This window comes from Eptatretus burgeri, chromosome 1 (genome assembly GCF_056783735.1).
Source record: "Eptatretus burgeri isolate ZD-2024b chromosome 1, Ebu_testis_v1, whole genome shotgun sequence".
Taxonomy (NCBI): Eukaryota; Metazoa; Chordata; class Myxini; order Myxiniformes; family Myxinidae; genus Eptatretus; species Eptatretus burgeri.
In genome coordinates this window covers 98,021,413-98,037,971 of record NC_140961.1, presented here as the reverse complement: position 1 = coordinate 98,037,971, position 16,559 = coordinate 98,021,413, and the positions used below count along the sequence as shown (strand labels likewise).

The following is a 16,559-nucleotide window of genomic DNA, read 5'->3' as shown; positions in this document are numbered from 1 at the left end:
TGATCCGACAGCCTTAAATAACAAACTTCCTCTCTATTTTGCACTGATTGTGGAAATATTTAAAGTATATTTTAATCATATCAGATCTACGATGCAATAATTCTCCACACTGCACAAGCTAACTGAGCCCAACACCTCCGTGCACCGTGCATCTAGCATTAGGTCAAAAAACCAGAAATTACCTGACGTCACATGCCTCTTGTCCTTGAGGTAGAGAATAAACAAGTTAAATCTGAACAAATTTCGACACTGTTCATCCTTCATCCTTGAGCCATTAAAAGAAAGAAAGAAAAAGTTGCAATTTCATTGCAGGAAGATCAAAAGTATGTCCAAAATCCTTTAAAAAACGAGTGAAAAGGTACCGTAAAATGACAATCAAAATAGATCTAGGCTTTGACAAAAAGGCAAATGTAACAATCTTTTATCACACAACCGCCTGTCTGTCCGCAGAGAGGGCCATCAAGAATCAGCCGACCAAGCAGTGCCATTTAAATGCAAGCTGCAGTGGTTGATAAATGTTGTTCCTCTCAACAGCAGACAATGACTGTTGTATCTCACAATGCTGCAATGTTGAAAGCTCTTGTGCTATCAGCAACAAAATGTGTTTAAAAAAAAAATAAAAAAATTAAAGCTTGTTGAAATTTGAAACAAAGCTTGTTTCATCCTAAATAATACATTAAACCAAATGAGTTGTGTGGCTAACAAATTCAGAAAAATTATGGACACCAAAATACCGAGAACAAACACATTTTGAAGAAACCAATTGCTTAACCCTGCTTGTCACTTTGTGTGCACAGGCTCACAAAGTAAATATATTTTTTACATAATTAGCCATGCATGAATGTGCCAATTAATCAATGTATAGTATTTTACTGTACGAGTGATGCAAATACAAAATAAAAGTTATCGATAAAGTATCAAAGTCACTCAAAGCAAGAATTCATTGCGTGACAACAGTCATCACTTGGGTGAAAGGAGCATGAACAAAAGTAAACAGAATTTTGAGAAGGTTCATTAATAAATATCAACTTTATAAGGTTCAACTAGTTTGTGTGAATGATTGTCAAACACCTACTGCCCAGTAAAACAATGTGGCAGGTTGTTAGATACAACCAAGAGCATCAGGCTCTCATTTCTGTGTGATGGGGAAAAAAATATGTATAAATATATAAACAAGATACAACCTGCCACACAATAGTCTTTGATAGACACAAAGCAGAGAGGAACAGCGTTGGACAGACTGGGGTTGGGGTTGCCATGCGTGCTTGAGGTGGTAGAAAAGGGAGATAAAATTGGAAAGAGAGAAGGATAGAGTAGTCATGTTCAAATCTAGCAAAGTTGGACAAATCAGATCAAACCATTCATGGACAAAAAAAAAGAAAAAAAAAGGAAAGCGCACCCATTTACAAGAGGATATTTTTAGAAGAGTTGTATAAACCAGTGAATAACCCATCCATAAACAGGATAATGCCTGCAGGATTGTCATACCATGAGTAGTGTTATGCCATACATATTTACATAGAGAATTGGGTCCTCCCACTATCCTGAAGTGCCGGAACGACAAATGCATTTTACCGCCGAAAACATTCCCATGTATACTCCAAGACGTTTTCTTCTTTTTTCAACTCATTGATCTCAGGGGGTTCAATAATTCATAGAAGTCAGGAAGACACGATGAAACGATACACAACCCACCGACACAACACAATGAAACAAGACATGCCACAAAAACAAAACAGATAAGAAGACAGGACAAAAAAAAACAAAAAAGAATGCCCAATTAAGGCTGCGTTACATTACAGCTTGCTGGAACAAGTTGGGAAAGTCACCATCAGACTCGAAAATGAAAGTTAAAACGAAAACGTTTGAATATTGATAAATATGCACAAATAAATGTTTCAGGTTCAAGCATACAGTCACAAATTATAATAGTATTACAATCACGGTTTTCATTTGGTTTTTTTTAGCTAAAGAACGGAAGCGATAAATTAAAATTAATATAAAAAAAATTAATCAAACACAAGTTGTCCATAAGTTTCCTTCAGATAGTTTAATTGAGAAACAATGCAATATCAACAAGAAAAGCAAATTAAAAAATAAAATAATAATAAATTCTGATTTTATTTCAACCACCGTAAGAATATATTTGCTTAGCTATCAACTTGCTTGTATTTGGGGAGGATTTCTTTTCCTTCCTCTATTCCAGTGGCGTTACCTTGGTTGCACTGTTGGTGGAGCTAGCAAAAAGCTCGCACACCTGCGGTACACTATCTGCATCACAGTTCAACAGCTTGCAATTGGAAATGAGACATTTGGTAACAACATGGCTGAAGGGATGGCAGCACCAGATGTAGTTTATAGAAAAAGTAAGCCCAGGCTATTATATTTTTTCTGAAAGTCAACACTTCAATGGTTGGTAGCAATGGTATAACCTTCTCATCGGCCAAAGATGTTTCGCTTGCCTGACAGATGGCTGCAGGCTGTAGGAGGAGACAGTTATAAGACTGCTTCAAATACGGCCTATCTGTAAATAGCATGTTGAATCAAAAAGCTTGGCTTATAATCCCAGTTTGGCTTCAGAAATACCACTGAAGTAAAAGAAACAACAAAACTATATAAAACACTTCTGGGTTCCTCACACAAAAGTAATGCCAAAATGCACATACCCAAACCCACCAACCCCACCACAACCACCACCACCGAGCAAATAAAAAATAAAGAAAAGTTTGCTGTCACCTTCAGTCTGTGGAACAACCCAGGGTGGATAAACCAAGCAGCCCAAAGCTATCGGCTGGGTCATACAGAATCTGCAAACATCTCTCGATGATCTCAAATTGTGCAATGCCGTGAAACCGTGCCAAATGTAGCCAAGCTACAGAAAGGTCACCATACTCAATGGGGGTGGACATTCATGCCGTCCTGTGATTCGCTGATTCTAGAAGCATTCCACTGGGTGTGCCAATTTTTTTTAACTCTGCTTGATGTACTCCTTCTCTGTAACATGACTCAATGGCTTCAATCAGGATTTATAACTGTAAACTAAATAATTTCCAACAGTGTGGAGATCCAAATGGCTGAGAGTGTTCTCAACTGCTGAAAATAAAATCAACCCAATTGTTATCAGTCTGTTACTTGGTAGATTGCAGAACCTCTGGCAGCCATCTTACTTTTTGTCGTCAAATTGAGCAGGTTGACCTGCCAAAATGTTCCGCGGGGAGCCACCGATAACGATTATGCCTTCATTATGGGCTTGTCAGGACGATGTACTGCCAAGTCATCTATTTGTGACTTTGCTAAATTGGTTAAATAAAAATGGAACCCCCGAACTTGATGAGGAAGCAAGGCACAGATTGAGCTCCATAACAGCGAATGCTGAGTAACCTGTTAGCAACAAGCATGGTCTGCCACAAGAACTCAATGTCTCTGCCCTGCTGATCACCAGTTAGGAAGGATAAATTAAAGAAGAAGAGCATCTCTGACACTGATTGTGACATGATGCCGATGTCATGACCATAAATTATGCTAACACATCCGCTCCAAACTAGGATGCCGCCGGATCAGCGGCTCTACTTTGATTTATTTGTGACCATAAATCTCCGTCTTTAAAGTCCAAAGTGCCTCACCTCTGGGTGGGTAGAGTTTGCACATTAGTTGCTCGAAAAAGTATAGTCTGTGTTTTGCAAGAAGACTATAGATGTTCGTGTGGTGTGTGCCGAAAAAGTTTGTGATGGTCTAAAGTCTAAACTAAAGGGAACATTCCAAGAGTACCGTAAGAATATATTTCTATATATATGGGGTCTAACGGGTCTCACCTCGAAAGCATGTAAATGTCTAAGGGGTGTAAAGGCATCTAAAGTGTCTAAAAAGGTCCAAGTGGTCTAAAGCTCTGAATGGTCAAGGGGCCAAGCTGTCTAACATGTGAGGTTTCTTAGTGAAGTAAATCGATAAAAAGGTAATTATACGTTGGACAGAATTGACCAAATAGTTTGTGGTTATATAATTTTTTGTACTTCTGGCAGGTGTATGAACCAGCAACTCTGAGCCTATACACCGCCCACGTGCGCACTCCAGCCACAAAAATGAACACAACTAAAAATTGCACGAATATCGATATTTGTTAAGCTCCGCACACACTGTCCCGACACAAGAGCTCTTAAAAAGGTATCATTCAGTATTACACGTGCTGTAGTTACGATGTTTACTCCATTTAGACACAATCAAGTAAATTGCACACGAGCGCACGCATGCACGCACGTACGCACGCACGCACGCACGCACGCACGCACGCACGCACGCACACGCACACGCACACACACACACACACACACACACACACACACACACACACACACACACACACACACCAATTTTGAAACATTTTTTGTCAACTATTTTGCCATGAATGAAAAACAAAACCACCAAAACACCATAACATGCAGAAACCAGAAGGGCACTCGGGAGAGTGCGTACCTCCGCCAGGCTGATTAGTGTACGTTGTGTATCCCACTGATAGGCCAGATCAGGATTTGGAACTGAACTAAAATTTAATCGGCTTGTTCTCATCACCAAACCAACTCATCCACCATGCTTCGTCTGAACCCGTCCACAACTTTTTGAGATATCCTGCTATCTCTTGTTCTTGGCCTCTCTCAATGGTGAAAAATCACTTTTAAAATTCTTGGATCCAGATTTGGATCTTCACTAAAATCTAATCATTTTGTCCTTGTCACAAAATTTCGTCCAAATCCGTCCACAATGTTTTGAGATGTTTTGTTGGCAGATAAACAAACAAGACAGACAGGGATGAAAACATAACTTTTTCAACTTCGGTGGCAGAGGTAATAACTGTACAAATCAGTATGGAATAGCTTGTCCATTGGCTTCCTTTAAATAATCCAGTCTTTTGGACAAACTTTCACAAAGCTTCTTCCACTGAGAAATGTCAATATTGTCCCATTCATGTTTGACAGCTTTCCAAAGTTGATCAGAATTTGCAAACTTCCTTCCAATAAATTTGTGCTGAATATAGGCCCAAAGATTCTCTATGGGGTTCAAATCAAGACTCTGTCCAGGCCAGTACATAAGTTTCAGGGACTGTTTCTCCAACCACTTTTTGCTGGCTTTTGCAGAATGGGTAGGGGCATTTTCTTGTTGAAAAATGACTTCTTGGCTTTTCTTTCCAGGAAATAACTTTTGGAGGTTGGGAAGTAATCCCTTTTCTAATATTTTCTGGTATTCCTTGGCAGTAATTGATTGTTCACACCTTATCATCTCACCAACACCAGTGTATAAATCTCTATTTGGTCAATTCCATCCAATGTACAAATCCTCTTTGTCTCTTTTCTGATGACTCCACCCTGTGCCATACCATCTCTCATCCCTCTGATCGGCAGGCAGCAGCCTCTTCACTCTCTGCAGACATAGATAAAATCAAAAGCTGGTCAAACACTTGGAATATGTCTTTCAATCCTGACAAATCCTGCACCCTTACCATGTCTCTCCGAAAGGACTGTCTGGACCCTCCATCCAACCCCCCCCCCCACCCCAATCTACTTTCTCAGCAATCCCCTTGAAGAAGTCCTTTCCTTCAAGCTTTTGGGTCTCAATGTCTGCCATGATCTTTCCTGGGAAAGCCACATCTCCAAGCTGGCCTCCAAAGACAGTTGCCGACTGGGCATCCTACATCGTGTAAAGTCCTTCCTTGGCACATCTGAGCTTCTAACCGTTTCAAAAGCTTTCATCTGCAGTCTGATGGAGGACTGCTTCCCCCTTTGGGGTGGTGTGATCCTGCCTCACACCGAGCTCGACTTTACGCTATGGAAACCAAGTCTTTTAGGATCATTAGAATGTCCCACGATGAAGCTGAGTCTTTGGGTCTTGCACCGTCGTCTCCTCTCCGGCATTGCCGTTCATGCTCTGTCTGATCTGTCCCCCTATATTTCCACAGGGTGCTCAAGGTCCGCCAAAAACTGCCTTCTGGTGAAACTGCCAAAATCAAAAATCACTGCTCACCTTCACCGTTTCATTCTTCATTTTTTCCCACCTCTGGAACAAACTTCCACACTCTTCAATCCCACTCCTCCCTTCAGGTCCTCAAAGCAGGTGTTCACCACCATCTCATATCTTCCCCCATCCAAAATCTTAATCTTTACTACCCCCGTTAATCCACCCCAAACCCACCTCCTTCAAATTCCCTGTTTTCCTTCCTGAAAGTCCCTGTAGTACCATCTTGTTTACCCCATACATCACACCCCATCCCTCTCCCTTCCACAGATATCCTATTATCTTTGTTCTTCCCTCTCCCACCACTGTTGGCTCCTGCCTTGTTATATGTCTCTGTATATTAGCTCTTACACAAGCCTCGACTTGGTAAACAAAAAACAATAATAAAAAAAGACGAAAATGCACCTCAGATAATGATCCACCTCTTCCCTGCTTCACAGTTGTTGCAATGCACTCAGGGATGACTCTCTCACCAGACCTGTGAAGGCAACGTTCTGGGGCATCACTTCAAAGCTCAAATCTTGATTCATTACTCCAAGCAAATCTGAAATCAGTCTGAATTAGAGTTGCCAAATTCAGCCAAAAAGTGCAATCTGTCCTGTATGTTCTTATTAGAAAATAGAGGCTTCTTTGCACATCTTGGGGCAAAATTAGGAACTGTCAACCTTCTTGTGATGACCCTTCTGGAAGCATTCTTGTTTTCAGCAGTTCTGAACTCCTCTGACAATTTCCACAGGCTTTTCTTTCTTTCCTGGAGAACTAAGAATTTTAGTCGCCTGTCATTTTGACTTGTCGTGGCTCTTGATCTGCCAGATCTTCTTCCTTGCAGTTGAACCAGTTTTGTGGAACTGTAGACCTATTCTCTTTATGGTAGGCAGAGAAATAGGGATTTTCTCCTTCTTCAGGAGCTTGTGGATTTCAGAATATGTCTTGCCTGCTTGACGAAGACAAGCAATTTGATTTTTAATATCCCCATCAGTATGGAACTTCTTTCTTTGGAGGCATTTCTAGATTGAAACACAAAAAAACATGACCTACACTACCTGTACAAGTCATAATTTCGAGCATTTTAGGTACGGCACATGCACTAAAGAGTCAAAAAAAACATGACAACACCCGAAAAATGCATTGCAGATCTTGAAAAATATACAGTACTTCGAACAGTAAAATATTTCTTTGAATTTTTTTTTTTTGAGACAGAACTCAAAACAGTCATATCTTCCTTTTTTGTGTGTAAATTTTGATCTATTTCGTAATTTACTTTTTGTTGAAAACATAAAACTTTTAAAACAATTTTTTTTCATAAAAATTGCTGCAAACCGCATGGAGGGCTTTCGGCTACTGTAACATGAGTAATCAAATTAAACTGGAATATGTACTGTGCATTTATGGCTCCAAATATGAAAACACCAGGTTGGCTCATGTTTTTGCTCTGGAGTGGATCTATACTAATAAATGTGACTGTGTGTCTCCTCCACAACTTCAAAACCATGAAACCTTGCAGTCTGAAACTTTGCATATACACCAAAGGAACTCCAAGGAAGTGCATGAGTAAAAATTGGGTGTTTGGCTTAATTATAACACACCTTTTCAACATAATTAACAGCCTTATTTCATTAGATCCTTTATCATGCGCATCCTCAGCCACCTCGCTCTCTGGGTTCTTAAGGCGTATCCTGAGTTACCTTGTTGCGGTCTGAAGCCACCGTGTTTTTTGGCCTGCTCAACCATCTCGAGTTGTAACAGGCCGCAATGATTTCTTAATGATAAAGGTTTTTTTTTTCACTTTCCTCACTCGTATTATCGAATGCCTGTTCATCACAGCTACGAATCCCTGGGTACATTGCAATGCTTATAAACACCCAGACACCAGTGTTCGTGGCTTCATTTTAGTTTCACACATACAATAACCGCGAGAATTTCTTAAACTAAGCCCAATTACAAAATTTAAGCTCCAGAATTGAACTTAGCAGAAGCTCCAACTGCTAAAACAAATTTTTTTTCGTTTGTCTAATTTGGACATTCTGACATAGATAGCTATCACTTGCCAAGCCAGCCATCATTATCAACCATTTAATTGGAGTGCTTGCTTGAGTGCTTCAGCTGCTTGCTGAGCACCCTCCAGTTGACAGCGGTACAGTTCATGTTCCGATCAGGATGTACAGTTGGCAGTTGCTACAAGGTAGAGGTGTGTGTGTGTGTGTGTGTGTGTGTGTGTGTGTATACATATATATATATATATTTTTTGATCTGTAATTTAGGGACTCTCCGTGGGTGTGTGTGTATGCCTGCGAGCTTGGTTACGGGCACCATGGTGGCAAAGTTTCATCCCGTATCTTGCAGGTATTAATTTTTAACCCCAGCAGCGTATCAGGGATCACGTTTTTCTTTGTCCTTGTGACTGTTTCTAAAGCAATTGGTGATTATATATGACTTAGAGTGCTTTACAAAGGCTATATGGTTTCTCTTTGTGAGTTACAAAGCAAATGATTTCCGAGCCGTTCGCCATATTAACACGTTTTCTCAATTACAGAACAAAATTTCTTTTTTGTGTGTGTGTGATAGAATTGTGAGGAACAGAGGTGTGCGATGATTGACATTTCTTTTCGTGAGGCTTCTCCCACTGATTTGTCATTATCTTTTGCTGGAAAATCCACTGTACTGTTTCTTAGAGATGTACATGTTTATTATTTATTTCTTTGATTCTTGTGTATTTGTGAAAACTATGGGTTGACTGACTGACTGCCTGGACATCACTGAGGTTGTGGATCTACTGACGTAGGTAATAATCTGATGTGGATCCATGACCAAGGTTGTGGATCTGCCATTTGGAGAGGTTCTGGGCTGAAAGGATTGAAACCTCGAGGAAGAACGGTGCCCAGCTGATGATCTGTGCAGTCGGGAAAGTGTGTTTTTGTGTGTGTGTTTGTTTTTTTTTCTTGTACGTTTGATTTTGTGTATACAAGACTGTGTGTGTTTGTTTTTTTGTGTTGTGTGTGTGTGTGTTTTCGGTTTTTTTGTGTTTGTTTTTGTGTGCATGAAAAAACGAGATGTGCGTGTGTGCTGTTCATAAAGCATAGCATATTCTCTGCTAACTCCCCGACCCCCCACTATTTGTCTTTGTCCCAACCTCGCTCCACCCCCTCCTTATACAATGCAACATCCTCCCACACATCTACCTACCTACCTTTGTCTGTCTGTCTGTCTGTCTATCCCCACCCCCCCCCCCACCCCAGAACGTACCTGGATGGTGATTATCTCTACATGTATCTGGATGATGGTGATGTCTGGATGGACCCTCTCCTCACACTGCCTTCCCTTGCCCTCCCCTCCCCTCACCTCACACTGCATTCTCCTCACTCCCCCACCTCTCCTCGCTCCTCCACTTGCTTCCTCACCCCCCACCCCTCCTTGGTCTCCCACCTCCTCGCTCCTCCCCTATTTTCTCCCACCCACCCCCTCCCAAGCATACCCATCATCCAGATGGTGGTTATCTCCGTACGTGTCTGGACAGTGGTTATGTCCAGACGGACCCTCCACCTGTCACCCTCTGATTGAGGCGAAACTTTAAACATAGGAGGGACTCCCCATGGAGAATATTTTATCGACAACTCTGACGTCATATGTCATATGGTATGGCAGCCATGTTGGATTAAAGGACGGGCATATGTGTCACTAAATGGTCTGAGACCCCTCACCGTGGGGCGGTGGGGGTTATAAAAGCCCAGAAGAGTTATGGTAATCTCTCATTCCCTCTCTGGCGGTTGCTGCTGGGTAAGGGTCCCTGGTTGGTGCATTTATCATTTGCTGGCACCCTCTTCGCTGTCCGTGGCTGGGAAGCTGTTCATTGTGTGTGGTGTGGTGGCATGTTGCATGGTTCCACAAGCCCAGGGGAAGGAGCTGAACGGAGGAGCCCCCCAGAACGCAGCGTAACAGTCCGATTTGTGCAAAGACCATGCAAGAGGAGGGGCACACAAGCGCCACAGGTTTCTTCCAGTCTCGTCCTCTTCTTTATTTGTCCCATCACCTCGAAGTGAATGAAACAAGGCCATATTCATTAAACCGTCGAGATCTCGAGGATGCTTCAATTATTTTTACATTCATTTGACAGTCGGGTTTTATAGAATGTGTGTTCTTGGGCATATTTCAGGTTCTTGGCTTTGTTACTTTTACGCAGAAAGGGCTTTTTGACAGCAACTCATCAATGAAGACCATTTTAATAAGAGACTTTCTGAAAGTGCATGAGTCCACTTTAACCCCTGATGTCTGTGCCAGTTCAATACTCGGTTTTTTTCTATCCCTTGAGAAACTTATCTTTTAGTATTGCTCATCTGGTTTGCTGAAATTATTTGGCCTTCCAATCAGTTTTCTATCTGCAACCTTTCCGGTCTCATTATGCTTCTGTATTGTCCCTTGAATGCCACATCTGAAAATATCTGTTTTGCAGTATATTTCGCTCTGGGAATTGCCTTCTTGTTGTAAAAATACAGTATTATTTTGAGTTTCATCGAGTTTGATATCTTGGGCATGATGTGGATATATATTACCAGCAAGAGAGAAATTAGAAATTTCGTAAAAATAAAAAGAGTGTGGTGGCCAAACACATATGCACAGTATTGCACACACACGTATATGTCTTATTGAGACACCCTGAATTTTAAATCAAGCACCACATATACTACATTACAGTGCAATGCAGTGCAGTGCAGTGAAATATAATTAGCTTGTATTGCTTATGACCCCGTCATGACTCGAGGAATATAAAGTCTCTTGAGGAAAGAGCACCACTTTTGTCTGTCATAGGTCCACTGACCGATCGTCGTATAGGTAGCGGGTGTTTCTAGCTCTGTCAGTTCCTTTACCATGGGACACCACAAAGTCTCTGTCAGTCATCCAGTCCTCCCTTGACCATGAGGCTTCCAATGTATCGATCTTTTTGAGATGGGTATTTTTTCCAGATGAATTACATGCCCAATCCAGCCCACATCCTTATGTTAACTTCCTCAATGAGTTTTTTTTTTTCTTTCCAGTCCTTTCAACCTCGTTCTTGCTCATTTTCACAATGAAGATTCACAAAATCTTTTTGTGACAGCTATAAACAAGAAGGGCACTTGGTGGAGCACATACCTCCGCCACGTAATGCCTGATCCACGTAAACATATCGGGCCCAATACATTTTTGAAATATCATGCTATACAGTACTACTGTATATTGTTTTGGGCCCGATCTCTCAATGGTTAAGAATCACTTTGAGAATTAAATTATTCTTGTATCCAGATCCGGGTTCGGATCTTCACCAAAATCGAATCAATTCATCCTTGCCACAAACCTAACCTGTCCACAAAGTTTCATCCGAATCCGTCCACAACTTTTTGTATTGAGATATTGTGCTATATATTAGTTTAGCCCCATCTCTCAGTGGTGAAGAATTACTGAATTTTTTTTCAGATCTTCACCAAATTTTAATCAATTCTTCCTTGTTGCACACCTAACCTGTCCACAAAATTTCATGCAGATCCGGCCACAGCTTTTTGAGATATCCTGCACAAAAACAAACAAACAGGCAGAAAGGGGTGAAAACATAACCTCCTGCACTTTCGGTGGCAAAGGTCATTATTATATTAATACGCTAAGCCATATTTTGTGGACGTATCTCCTCCGAAACTACCAGACGGATTGTCACCACTTTCGGCATGCGGGTGCTTTGTGGTCTAATGTACAGCATAGGCTATGTGAGATTGTACCAGATAGAGAGGTTTGGGAATTTTTGGCGATTTTCTAATTTGTACATTAGTTTGCATGGTGATGCGTGACGTCATCGCGGAGAGGCGTAATGACGTCATGGCATTGGTCATTCGCTGACGTCATTACATTAGTCATCGACAGACCGTCACCGCTGAGAGGTGTAACACCACTCCTCGAAAACAGCGTCTAGAATGTAAAACCATCTTCTGCACATGCTGACTACCTCAGAAGGTGTATTTGACACAAAAAATGTAACAAGAAACATTGTATATAAAGAAATTCTATAAATCACATTGCGAACACCGGATATATTGATGTCCGAACGAACCCTCACTCAAGAAACTTTGCATGGACCTTGGGTTTGACTCGTAAAGGATTCTAGTTTCTGCGCAATTACTCTGTTAAAATAGTTGAACCGATTTTACATTACTGTTACAACTTCATTCTTATGTTGTATTTTTTTCTTTTCTTTTCAGATTTATCTCATCCTAATAAACACTACTCTTGCTTTCTCTATTCTTTTTAGAACATCTGAGTCCCTCCCTCCAGTTTGAGTGACCATAGGCCCAAGATACAGAAACTTGTCGATATCTCATTCGGTCACATCATTGCACATAACGGAATATTTATTTTATGCACGTGGTCTCATTACCTCCACCACCGAAGGTGAAGGAGGTTATGTTTTCATCCCCTTTCTGTCTGTCTGTGTACAGCCGAGGTTGGCAACCTGCGGCCCGCGGGCCAAATGCGGCCCGCGAGCTCCTCCCGTGCGGCCTGCGGCGCCTTGTCCGGATTTCCATGAGGTGCGGCCCGCGAAACATTTTTCTGAACCGACGGCAAATTTAACATATGTGGACATATATCAGAGTCTCTGTACGTCACAATAAATTGTTTTCGCTTCTCGTCCACTTAACTTGGTCTTAAATATTTTTTGTTGTTTCAGATGGCTGAAGGTACCCTCACTATGAAGAAGAGTAAACTGTTAGACGAGAACCGCTCCTTCAAAAAGGAATGGGAAGCGTTCTTCTTCGTTGAGCGCAAGGGAAAGGCTTTGTGTATCATCTGCCACGAGACTGTCGCCGTCATAAAGGTGTACAACGTGAAACGTCACTTCACTTCGGTGCACCCCAAGCAAGCTGCGTTGCTTGACGACAAGAATAAGGCAGAGTTCCGGTGTCTGAGTGCCCAGCTGGAGAAGCAGAGTGCCTTCATGAAGAGGAGCGTCTCTTCGACGCAAGCGGCTGCTCAGAGCAACACTCGGGACAGCTACCGTGTTGCACACCTTGTGGCCACCAACCTCAAACCGTTTACCAAAGGTGAATTCCTCAAGGAGTGCATGATGGCCGTGGTTGAGGACGTGTGTCCTGACAAGTCGAGAGAGTTTGCGGCCATCAGCCTGTCTGCCAGGAGCTTGACCCGCCGCATAGAGGAGATGGCCGCCGATGTCCGGGGCACCCTGAAGGACATGTGTCAGTCCGCTCGCTTCTTCTCCATCGCCTTGGACGAGTCGACTGACATCAAGGACACGGCTCAGCTTGCCATCTTCTTCCGCGGCGGCAGGGACGACTTCGTCATCTTTGAGGAGTTCATCCGACTCATCCCACTCAGCGGTACCACCACTGGCGCCGACGTGTGCAAGGCAGTCATAGACTGGCTGAAGGAGGCTGACCTCGACCTCTCTCGCATGTGCGGCATCACGACCGACGGAGCGCCCGCCATGGTCGGGGACAAGAAAGGCTTTGCGGCCCTTCTTGTGAAGTACCTGCGCAGCCTTGGACACCAGCAGGATGTGAAGCGCTTTCACTGTCTGGTGCACCAGGAGGCTCTGTGCACCAAGTCTGTGACCATTACAGAGGTCATGACTGTCGTCGTCAGGGCGGTGAACTTTGTTTGCGCCCGTGCTCTCAACCACAGACAGTTCCGCGATCTCCTGGCTAACGCTGAGGCAGAGTTCGGCAACCTGATCTACTTCTGCGAGGTCCGTTGGCTCAGCCAAGGAAAGATGTTGGAGAGAGTCTTCAGCCTGAGGGATGAGCTGGCATCTTTCCTGCGGGAGAAGGGCAATCCTGTCCTTCAGTTCGAGATCCCGCATGGGTGTGTGACTTCGGGTTCCTAGTGCACATTACTAGACATCTAAACAAGCTGAACATCCATCTGCTGGGTAAAGATGTCTTGGTACCTGACCTCCTCGCCTTCGTGAAGGCATTCAAATGCAAACTTCGCCTGTGGGAGCATCAGCTCAACCAGAACAAATTCACTCACTTCGCCCGATTGGCTGAGCTGCGCCCGACCCCCGCTGCCTGCCGTTGCTACGCCGCTGCCCTGTCTGAGCTGCGAGGCGAGTTCGAGAGACGCTTCAAAGATGTGCGCGCATGTGAGAAAGAGTTCAAGCTATTCTCTGCTCCCTTTGATGTGGATTCTGTGGATGTGGCTGACGACGTTCAGCTGGAGCTCATTGAGCTCTTTTGCTCAGAGAGCCACCGCACAAAGTTTGCTCTTTTGTCGCCAATGAAGTTCTGGCACTCACTCTCAGCCTCCCGTGCTTTCCCGGCTCTTGTTAGGGAGGCCCTGCGCTTAGCTTCATTGTTCGGGTCCACATACTCTTGCGAGCAGCTGTTCAGTCGCATGAAGCTGACGAAGAACAAGACGAGAGCACAGCTTACAGACGCTCATCTTCAAGACGTCCTCCTCCTCGCCTCCTCCTCCATCAAGCCGGACATTGACTCTCTGTCTGCATCAAAGAATTACAAGCCTTCACATTGTTTCACATTGTGATTACTGCAAGTCTTAAGGTTCAATTTACAATTACATTTGTTATCATTGATTTTAGGTGTGTTTGTTATTTTTTCGGGTTGGGAGGGTGGTGCGGCCCGCGAGGTGGCCCGAACGTGGCCCAGTGGCCCGCGGCCTGGTTTAGGTTGGCGACGCATGGTGTACAGGATATCTCAAAAAGTTGTGGATGGATGCGGATGAAATTTTGTGGACAATTTCAGTGTGTGACAAGGACGAACTTATTAGATTTTGGTGAAGATCCGGTACTAGGATTTTAAAAGTGATTCTTCACCATTGAGAGATAGGGCCAAAAACAATAAATAGCACGATATTTCAAAAAGTTGCGAACGGATTCGGATGAAACTTGGTGAACACGTTGGGAGTGTGACAAGGAAGAATTGATTCGATTTTAGTGAAGATCCAGATCCGGATCTGACTACTCCAATTTTTAAAGTGATTCTTCACCATTGATCGGGCTCAAAACGCTATAGTACTGTTTTGCATGATATTTCAAAAATGTAATGGGCCCGATATGTTCTCATGGATCAGGCATTACGTGGTGGATGTGTGCGCTCCACTGAGTGCCCTTCTAAGTTCTCTATGCTTTGGTGATGTTGATTTTCAGTCCTACTTGCAGGGCATACTCCTGGAACCTTATTCACTTTCTCTTGGGTACTTTGTTTTGTATCTGATAGCAAACAGAGGTCATCTGCAAAGCTGAGCTCCTCCAGATGGTCACCTTGAACCTTGTCTATTCCATATCTGGCACGTTCTATAGTCCTCCTTAATACCCAGTTCAATACAAGTCAAAATGGTAGTGGAGATAATTCGCTTGCACATCAATTTATATAGTAACTACAAACAGTAGTACCACAATTAGCTTGTATAATAAGAAGTTACTACACTCTGATCCAGAGTATTACGAAAAGTTCACTGAAAAGTTAGAGATCAAGAATGTAAGTCATTGATCAAAACCCTAAAATAATTCCAAAAATGGGATAATATAAATCTTTGTTTGAGACTTATTGCGACAATAATAAATGTTTCAGTTTCAGGTCCAGAGCAAAACTATCAGAGGTACATGCTGATTGGGATGGGGGAGCGAGGAGGTGGGAGGGAAGAGAGAGGCGAGTTTTAGAACCAAAATGCGATAAGTCCCAGAATCTCTCAATCTGAGGCGAATCCCCAAAAAATCCAAAAGAGACAGAATGCAGAGTGACAGTGCAGAGTGACAGTGCAGAGTGACAGTGCAGAGTGACAGTGCAGAGTGACAGTGCAGAGTGACAGTGCGGGTACTTTTGCCGTGTATCGCACGACTTGCAAACGAACATTCAAGCAGCTTGTAGAGCCCCCACCAAGTAGCTTAAGCACTCCAACAAAACAATTGATAGGGAACGGCAGGCTTGGCTAGCGATTGTTAATCAGTCATATTTAACACAACCCGGAGTGTGAATAGAAACAGTATGTGAATTGGAAAAACAAACACTTTTTTTTACCAGTCATAACTGCTGCTAAGGTCAATTCCAAAGTATAAATTTTGAAATTCGACTCAGGTTGAGATATTCTAGAGCTTATCGCATGTGCAGAAATGAAATAAAGCCATGAACACTGGCGTATCTTGGTGTATATACACATTGCGATGTATCTAGAGACTCGTGGGTATGAAGATGAGACATTCGATGATACGAATGAGGACAGTGAAAAAACAAATTTAAGTGCTTTATCATGAAGAAACTGTTGCAGCCTGTTCCAAATCAAGGCATTGTTGAGCAGGCAAAAAATATTGGCAAATTCAGACCTGAGCAAGGAAGAATGGACTGACCCAAGGAGGTGACCAAGGATGAAGCCTTGATAAAGGATAATTAAATAAGGCCTTCAATTATGTTCAAAATGAGGGTGTTTTAATTCATGCACTTCCTTAGTATGCATGCAAAATTTCATTCCATTCGGTTTTATCGTTTTGGAGTTAAGAAGACACACACACACACTGACATTTATTATGATAGACAAGCAGGGGTACCCGGCGTTGCCCAGTCTTT

General features: G+C 42.8%; 2 protein-coding genes across 5 annotated transcripts in view; one reads left to right on the top strand and one right to left on the bottom strand.

Annotated features, from left to right (window-relative positions):
- Window positions 1–14,523, top strand: part of LOC147035020 (general transcription factor II-I repeat domain-containing protein 2-like) — a 43,522-nt gene extending 28,999 nt beyond the window's left edge. The window contains exons 2-4 of the mRNA XM_085876666.1: window positions 12,462–12,551; window positions 12,692–13,816; window positions 13,951–14,523. Of these exons, the coding sequence (XP_085732792.1) occupies window positions 12,462–12,551; window positions 12,692–13,816; window positions 13,951–14,523 (1,788 nt within the window). The remainder of the gene's footprint in view (window positions 1–12,461; window positions 12,552–12,691; window positions 13,817–13,950) is intronic.
- The window catches only part of LOC147035019 (cytoplasmic polyadenylation element-binding protein 2-like), a 201,076-nt gene that overhangs the window by 162,082 nt on the left and 22,435 nt on the right, over window positions 1–16,559 (bottom strand). The gene's annotated exons all lie outside the window — the stretch shown is intronic.